Source organism: Solanum tuberosum, unplaced genomic scaffold, assembly GCF_000226075.1.
Source record: "Solanum tuberosum cultivar DM 1-3 516 R44 unplaced genomic scaffold, SolTub_3.0 scf00042, whole genome shotgun sequence".
NCBI classification, from domain to species: domain Eukaryota; kingdom Viridiplantae; phylum Streptophyta; class Magnoliopsida; order Solanales; family Solanaceae; genus Solanum; species Solanum tuberosum.
In genome coordinates, this window is record NW_006238967.1 from 1,662,889 (window position 1) to 1,672,579 (window position 9,691).

The following is a 9,691-nucleotide window of genomic DNA, read 5'->3' on the forward strand; positions in this document are numbered from 1 at the left end:
TGAGAAGTTTTCTTGATGGCGATGATTGAAAATTCTGATATTGAATTCTTTCTATACCTGCAAAATTCAAAACTTCATTACCTTCCCTAAGAATGTGAGCAAAATGCACTAGCCTCTTTTTCCTCCAGAAATTAATACTAGACATCTCTATCCTGATCTTCCAAAGAGCTTCCCATTTTCCTTCTATTATATTGATCATGGCCAAAAAAGGAGATTCTATCAAGATCGGTACTCTCTACTGTTCAATACAGTGCTAAATGCCTCCTTGAATAGTTATTGCCTCTGCCTTGATGCTATTTGTGATCCCAATCTTTTAGCTTCAACATATACTAAATTACCATCAGCATCCATAATACAAAAGGCTGCAGAGCTCTCATCAGGATTGTCTCTACAAGCCCCATTTGTGTTTCATTTTGACCATCCTATTTAAGGTTTTTTTCGAATCACCACTTGTGATTTTATTAAGGGTTTGTATTGTTTAAAGTGTTGAACTAGTTGAGGCCACTAGTAAGGAATGACCTTTATCCAAGGGTACTTTAGTTTCACTAGTTTAATTATGGGTTACTATTAATCTCTTGAATCGCCTTCCACTTTGTCATATTTCCCCTTACTCTATAGTATTCCTTCTTTTTCACAATTGCCAACATATATAAGCATGAACAACTTGAAGAATGGTAAGTTTTGCACAATGTCTTATGTCCCACCACTTTTTTATTGCTTGATGAACCTGAATGAAATGGTCAAGTAGCCCTATAGCATCTGCATAATATTTCCAAATTGATTCTGTAAATTCTCCATTGATAAAGAGATGATCAATTATTTTCCTTTGAACTTTTTCACAACATTTACACCTGGAAACTAGGTTTATCATCTGCGTCTTCAACACTTCATTCACAGGAATTTTGTATTTCCACAACCTCCACAAATAGAAACAAATTTTATAAGATGCCCTTGCATTCCAAATGAAAACATATTCTTCCTTCTTGTGACCTTTCTGTCTGATCTCTTCCCAAGCACTGCTCACTGTAAATTTTTCAGAGCTAGTTTTCATCCACTAAAGATGATTAGAAAGCTCAAAAAGATATTTATATTGAAGTTTCTTGTGAGCATGCTCAACAACTAATTCAGGAAGGTATTGGTGAAGCTTTTCTCTATTCCAGCCACTTGAATCCATGAAAAACTTCGACTCTTTAATATTAGGAGCTCTTATAAAATCTGGATGAGTTGATTTTACAGCTCCCAAACTAGTCCAGTTATCCTCCTAAGTGTCAGAAGTACCACTTATTATCTATCACCAGATATTCCCATCCATTTGATCTCTTGCCTCAATCATTTTCTTCCATATTTGAGATCCATTTTCCCAAAATACCTCTGTTTATAATATTTATTCCACATGAAATTAGACCATAAAGAAGAAATAGTTTTAAATCTCTATCAGAGTTTAGCAAATAGTGCTTTAGAAATATCATGAAGAGATCTAAAGCCTAATCCATCCTCTTTTTTTGGTAGGCACAACTTTTACCAAGATACCCAATGCCTACTCCTACCGTCTTTCTTTGTGCTCCAAAAAAATCTAGCAAAGATCTCATGGATCTCATTAATAGTGTACTTAGTAGGGGAAACTGTAGATAGCAAGTATATATGAATACCTTTTGAAGCAGACTTTCAATAAGTACAACTTTACCTTCAATACTTTGTTTAATTTATGAAAATTATTTCCTTCTAGTTGTTTAGGGTATTGCATGTTAGTAGATAGTTGATTCTCCCATCAGGGGTTTAATGTAGATGTCTCTCATGATGGATTGAATCGTGACAATATTTCTCGAACGTAAGATGATTTGAACCTCATTGGATATATTTGATTTCCATGTAAAGAGGATTTTGTGATTTGATTGTAAAAAAGAGTTCGATCACGTTTGGATCTTCTTGTAAATATTTCATAAATTTATGAAATTTTTTAGATGCCTCTTCAAGGGAATATATTACCCTTTATATAGGCATGGATTAGGATTTTGGGTAGAGTAGCCTCCAAGAACCCAAATTAAAATAGAACTCATCTTGTAGAGTCCCACAAAATTACAATGTCTACAAATATCCCTACTTTAAGACTTATCGGAGTGTAGACTTGATGAAACTCAAAGACGAGATTTGAAGTACTCATAAAATAAAGCTTCTATTTTTGCGGTTATGTGGCGTTTTGCATATCTAATGCCACAAATATATTTGAGAAAAACTTGGAATTTTTTTGTGAATTAGTGTTTGGTCATATAATTTGTCATTACTTGACAAATATATTTGACCAACATACCAAGTTCTAAACAAAAACTAGAATTTGGACCAAATTCAAGTATTTGAAAATTTTTAAAAATTTAAAAATTACCCCAAACTTTTATATTTTATAGAAACACTCATCATTTATAGTATTGGACTAAATTTCGTTCCTAGTTTATTGTACAAAATTTATACCGCTATATACATATTTTATATAATTTTTATCCAAGTTTACTCTCCGGAGTCACTTGCAATTACAAGTAGTAATAGTAGTTTTCACATACAAATTAATGATATTTTCTTTTGTTTTCTTCCTCTGTTTTCAACTTCATATTAATTAAGTTCGTGTCATGGCTTTCCACGAAATATTTTCATTATAAAATGATAATACAAACTTATATGTATTTAAAATAATTTTTAGAATTTATAGGTATAAATCATATTTTTTTTAAAAGTCAAATATTTCTCCCAAAATCTATGGCCAAACGCATGGTGAATATGGAAATAATTCTATTTGTTAATATACAATATGGAAATAATTCTATTTGTTCCGTTGATTCTTCTCCCTGAGTTTTCTTCATGATTCGATGGTCGTTAATAGTATATTTCTCAAACATCGATGATTTGGACCTTCTTGAGAATTAATTGATTTCCATGTAATGAGAATTTTGTGAATTTTCTTGAAGTATTTGATAGTCAAGAAGAGTTCGACCACATCTTGATCTCTTTGTGAATATTTTATCAATTTAAGAAATTTTTGAGATACCTCTTCAAGGGAATATATTAGCCTTTATATAGCATAAATTAAAATTTATGATAAAGTAACCCCAAAAATTCTAATTAAAATTAAACTCATCTTAAAGAATCTCACTAAATTTCAATATCTACAACATACTTAAGTCAAAAGTATTTGAAATTGGTCTTGACTAGTCAGATAAAACTTCAGTAAAAAAAAGTATTATTTAGCTGTGCAAAGTTCACAATTTCAATAAAAATGTTCGAAATTGATCCTGCCAAACCACACCAAATGTCTTAAGTTCGGCTTTCACAAACATACACTTGAAACGAAAATGCTTTGGGTCAAACATAAATTTTCAACTTTCGATCATATACATGAAGTAAATTCCAAAACAAGTAAATTTATCGAAAAGTTAACTTTAAATATAAATTAAATGACGATCCCAAAAACTAATATTTTACGTCAACTACGGTCCATAGACCCTCAAGGTACATCGACTAGCGATACCAACCATCCATTTCCCACGTGAGCCCACATACATATTTGCGTTGTTTTAACGCTATAATATAAATTTCAACTCATTAACTTCTTAATTAAAAACCTACTAAAATAAGGACCACAAAGGTTACAAAAGAATATAAAATCTATTTGTACTTGGATTAAAAAAAGATAATTTTATTATATTATTATTTTTTAAATATAATATTTTGATAAATATTAAATGATAAATTATTTCTTAATTTTTTAAACTAGATAAATCGAAAAGTACAACTAACTAGGACGAAAGTAAAATTAAACAAGTAAAAATATATTCGTGAATTGTTGTTGATTTAATTTGTACCGTCCAATTCTGTGAGTCTCAATATTCAAGTTGAGTATTTGTATGGAAATGTTCACTTACTTTTGTTTTTCAAATTTACTTATCACTCTTTAAAATTAATTTTTAAAAAAATTACACATTTTTTGTACTTAATAATAATTTTATATTATTGTTTTCATTTTATTGAAATAATTTATATGTATGTGTATATATATATATATAATTTATTTTGATTTTTCGGATGGCAAAGTTTAAAAAACTTTCTCTTAGTTTTTTTTAAAAAAGAAAATTTCATACTCAATAAAATACCATTATATATATAATGGAGACAAAGAGAATAATGATTTTTTTTTTAAATTTATTAAGTTAGAAATGTGGAGAAAGACATGCAAACATCTCGCATTTTCTGATTTGGTGTATAATATCCTGACCTATTTTTTATTATTATTTTGCTGCAAAGGATATAATATTTATATATAGAATAATGAACACCTTCTTGAAGAAATTTATTTTCGTTCAATATTTTAACCAATTTAATAAATAAATGAAGCATATTACCCATACAGTTTACAACTTGACTGTTGGCAACTCAATGTTTTATAACTTCAATTTATTACCGATTTTTGTTTGTCCTGATTTTTTCACTCGTGTTTGATACCTATATTAAAACCCGACTAAATATAATTTTACAATTTAAATATTTAGTAACTAACATAAAGTGACGCAACCTTGTCAGTTTGTTTTCCAATTTCTTATCCTGTATTGGTATCTCTAATATTGCATTGAAGCCTAACTAATTTAAATTGGAAAAATTGTATGAAATAACAAACTATTAATTCGAATTAAATACTGTAGCCATAGTTTATTTTAATTGTAATTCGCAGCAAATATCTCCCTTTTTTTTGCCATCTGATTTGGTATACAATTAGCCATTTTCGATATACAATTAGCCATTTTATACATTTATACATTTCGGTATAAAATGTATAAAATGCGTTTGTGTTTGTATAAAGCGAGAGAGAAGTGTATATACAAATACAAATATTTTCGTCCTATACACTTATAATTATACAAATACAGATTTTATTATACAAATTACAAATTACAATGTATAAATGAATTTATACAAAACTGAACAATTTATATAAAATTGGATGTTTGTAACGTATTATACAAATCAAAAGCTCCATAACAAACATAAAATTTGTTATAGAGCGCAATTATGCAAACTATAACTGTAACATACAAATATAATTTTTATGTTTGTTATATGTAAAAGTTGTTCATTTAAATTTTTGTCGTCTATAACTCATTTTGGAAAAAAACACTTCATATAAAGAAAGGATCAATCCACAGTGTCAATACATATTTGTATATAATTTCCACTTGCAAATGATTAAATAGTATTTATAAATTAATAGAGAACTATTTTATGAAGTATTTCAAGTAAAATTATAATTTTCATTCACACTTTTAAATCAGATTAATGCTGAGTTTCAACTTCAATTTCAAATGCTAATTATATTTTCTAATCAAAGAATCTTACTAACTCAATTGATAGACTATTTGAACTTTTTATTTTATTAGTGAGAGCTCGATTTCCCGTCTTATAATCTCTTCCACGAAATCCAACATTTAAAAAATAATTTTCTAATTTTCAACTTGGATCACATATCTTGACCCTAAATTTTTTTGTTCCCAAGAAAATTTCTCTTTAAAATGGCAGCGCAGCCAACAAAGCTTCAAATACTTTGCTTCTTTTTGTTGTTTTTTGAGATAAGACTTGAGAGACAACAATGTCTGCAGGTATTGCTCGTGGCCGTCTTGCTGAAGAACGCAAAGCTTGGCGCAAGAATCATCCCCATGTTTGATTTCTCTCCTCTTTTTTCACTTATATAGATGAAAAGCTCAGATTTTTCCAAGTATTTCTTAATTTTAGTGCTTTTTTGGTCTTTTGATTTCAAGATTTTGATGTTTTTGTTTGGTTGTTGTGTAGGGGTTTGTGGCTAAACCTGAGACACTTCCAGATGGGTCAGTGAACTTGATGGTGTGGCACTGCTCTATTCCTGGTAAAACAGGGGTAAATTTTCAATTTCTCATCAACCCCATCAGTGTTTTAGTTAGTTTATCTTCTTGTTTTTCTTGTTAGGATGTAAAGATTTCAACTTTCTCACAAAATTTGTTGATTAGAGTGTGTGATCAGTTAAAGGGTCAGTCAATTTGATTCCTTTTGTTGAATAACATCTGTTTTCTTATTTCTGGATTGAAGCCTTTGGAAAGGCATCAATTGTAGCTTCTGATGTTCTGGGTTTTCTTGGACATTATGCTTAATTAAGACGCTGCAAGATTTTTGATGTGTATGTTGATCGCGATACTGTTATCAGAATCAGCCTCTCTACCTCACTTCTGAGGTGAGGTAGAGGTAAGGTCTGCGTATACTCTACCCTCCCCAGACCTCACTATGTGGGACTACACTAGGTATGTTGTCGTTGATGATGATTCTGATCGTGATACTTCTCAAAATTGAATAGCTTTTAATGATTTTGAACCATCTATGTATACCCTTAGTAGTGTGCGAATGAAGGTTTAACCGATGCCTTGGTGACTTTGGAATTCACATTTTTTCCTTGAATTTCTTAGTAGCTTTGAAGAAATGGTTTCTCGTTATTTTGGTAAATTTCAACTAGTATAGTATACTTTGGGGTGCATTATGCATACATTTTACCATATTGGTGTTGCTTCTATCATATTTGTGAACAAGAGTCTAAGGGCTTTAGATGAGGTTTCGATGAGTTGCTGGTATTTCTGTCACTACGCTATGCCTCGTGGTTTTCCACATTAGTTTGAAATCCTTACATCAAGTCAATATATGACTATATCACTATTATGATTAGGATTTGTTGTTCTGTCATACTTAGGAAACAAGTTTTGTTGGCTGCAAATGGAAAGCAAATGTCCATTCGTTTTGATGGTTAACTTATTTCTCATTTTTCATTTGAAGGAAGTGAACTCATTCAGCCCTGTCTGAAATGGATAATAAGTTTTAAAAATTAACTACCTCATATATATGTAGAACATGATAGTAGCAAGTAGGAGCGGATTTAAGAAGGGCTATAGGGTGTCACGTGACACTGCTTCCACGAGAAAATTTACTAAATGTGGATGTACGATTAGAAGGGAAAAACAGATAAAAGAGATATATACTACAAGGTGACACTTCTTAAGCAAAAGTAGTGCGTAGCTCAGTTGGTAAGACTTTGAATTTTTAAAGCCGAGATCACCGGCTCAAACCTGCATAACCTCAATTTTTATACAATTTTTTTTGTTTTTTTAACCTTCTTCCGCACTTTAGCACGGAGTACTTATTATTTTATATTCTTTTGCCCTTCTCTCACTTTAGTACTACTTATTATATTTTGAATACATTTTTAAAAAAAAGCTCAATCAAAATAAGTTAAAAGTATTTTTCTTTTATTTTTTTAAAAGACGTATATATATATATATATATATATGTACGCCACTGGTAGCAAGTGTTTTAAGATGCTTTAATCTATGACATGAGATTTTTTGAAGCGTTACATCATGGTATTCATTTGCTCTTAAGCGGTAAAAAGTGGATAAACTACATTTAGGGATGAGAACTTTGTGGACACATTTATTGTTACAATTCTCAAAATTAAAAAAATTGTGGATTCAGATGCTTGGACGATTTGAAATCACATTGTCGAAGATACTAGCTTCATTTCCTTACCATTCTAAACTACCAATGATTTCAAGATGGTTGCAGTACCACCTTTAAAATAGACGTTCGATTTAATTATATGAAATGTAAGGTAATAAAAATTAAATGTGTATCTATAATTCGTTGATTCTATAATCTCGATAAAATGTGATTGAATTTACAAAAAGTGGTTAGAAGTTTATCTTGTTGAGACTAAGAAGCAAGAACTGGTATTGTTCGATTTATTTAAAATTAAAATTTTGAAGCTTTTGTCTGACTTTGAGTCTTGCAAACAGGAAGTAGATTAAGAATATTAAGGTCTAAAAGAACTTTTAAATCTTCATTATGAGTCAAAACTAAATTGAAGTAATACTGATATATGTACAGTTTTTGAAATTTCTTAGAGGATTATTTTTCGGTCTTACTGTACATACTCCAATCTTGAAACTAAATGAAATTTGAACACAACACAATACTTTTCCTTACCAGTTTCTTGAATAAGCTTTACTTGTTGAGAGTGAAATTGAATGTTCATAATAGGTCTGACTATTTAACGCTAGATTGAGAAAATAGATTGAGTTGAGGTAAGTAATAAAACTTATGGAAGCAAATGACTGTTATATACAAATGATCAAATGGCTGATGCTCCTTAATTTTTTCCTTTTCCTCTTGATTTTTTTTGTTTTTCGTGTTATCCTGTTTCATGTAACCGTAGTTGTATTATGGAACAATTATGATTAATAGAAAAGAGTTGGGAACTGTTGTCTTCATAGAAATAGATTCTTTGTTTTGAAATCTCAAGCTACTAGCAAATGTTCTCTTTCTTGTAGCCTATTGCATGATGATATTTGTAAGAAGGTAACCATAGCACTAGAGTTCTTAACAATTTTAAAAAGCGCAGTACAAAAGGTAGCATTTGTTTGTTTTATCCACTACCTAAATTCTAACAGGATCTTGAATTTGTTTTGGATAATATGATTTCTAACTTTGGTATTAAAGAAGTACCAACACCTTACTATAATGATGACACCGAGGATGAGATTCAAGATAATGAAGGGATTCGTTAGCATATGGGACTAAACTTCGAACAAAGAGGGAGAAAATATAAAAGATTTTTTTTTAAAAGCAAAAGTTATCTAGAGAAAAGAATACCAAAGAGGGGTTTGATTTCCTGACTCCAAGGACAATTTTTTTCCTTAGCATGCACACCTTATCACCCTGGGTGCCCAAGTTACATATATGTAAGTTCGTAAGAGTTGTACCTGCATTATACATGGTACGGGGAGGAGCGTGGGTACATGTGAACCCAAAGTCCTCCATGTGGGTTGCTATTGTCTAGCGGCACATTGACATTAGCAACCTGTCACATACTGTCTACCTTTCTTATATATATATATATACACACACGCACACACACATTAATGTTAGGAAAGAGAATTCTTATTTATGGAAAATTTATTTGTGGCAATATGCAGTATGGATTTAGGGATGGCAATGGGGCGGGGCGGGGAGGGTTAGTGTTTTTGCGGGGGTGGAGCGGGGCGGGTACATAAGGTTTTTGAAGAAAAACATGCGGGGTGGTACGTGGGTTGGGGAGTTTTTTAAAAATCATAAATATGTTCAAGAATTTTTGTAGTAGTACGTAACTGGAATAGGAAAGGACTTTGAGTATATCAAAATTGTTCTGGGAAATCGGGGGGCTAGTCAAGTAATGTCATAATTGTTTTAATGCATGGCATAATTATCATTAACTCATAGTTAAGTAATAATTTCACTCCCCTCTAATTCGACAAACTTTAATAACTCTTGTATAATTAATAGAGTACATCACTAATCAAATCTATATATAGAAGGAAAGAAAAAGCTGGTAGAGGACCTAAGCTTAGTTTAGTGCTTCAGTTAATGAACTATATATATTCTACAACTTATATATATATTCTTCAACTTGGATTGTAAAATGAAGATATATATATTATTTCAACGTTAGCAGTAAAGAGAGAATCTGGTATATTTCTTTTAATTAAAAAAAGGAGTAAATTATGCGGGGCGGGTTTATGCGGGGTGGAGCGGGGGCGGGGCAAAAACATAAAATTGTGCTATGTGGGGCGGGGCGGAGGGGGGGAAAGGCTTTGCTCCACAC

At 30.9% G+C, this 9,691-nt stretch overlaps 1 protein-coding gene across 1 annotated transcript in view; it reads left to right on the plus strand.

Annotated features, from left to right (window-relative positions):
* The first annotated feature begins 5,608 nt into the window (after positions 1-5,608).
* LOC102582827 (SUMO-conjugating enzyme SCE1-like) overlaps positions 5,609-9,691 on the plus strand; it is an 11,423-nt gene continuing 7,340 nt past the window's right edge. Inside the window, 2 exon segments of the mRNA NM_001287967.1 lie at positions 5,609-5,695; positions 5,827-5,910. Coding sequence (NP_001274896.1) covers positions 5,627-5,695; positions 5,827-5,910 — 153 coding nt within the window. The 5' untranslated portion in view covers positions 5,609-5,626.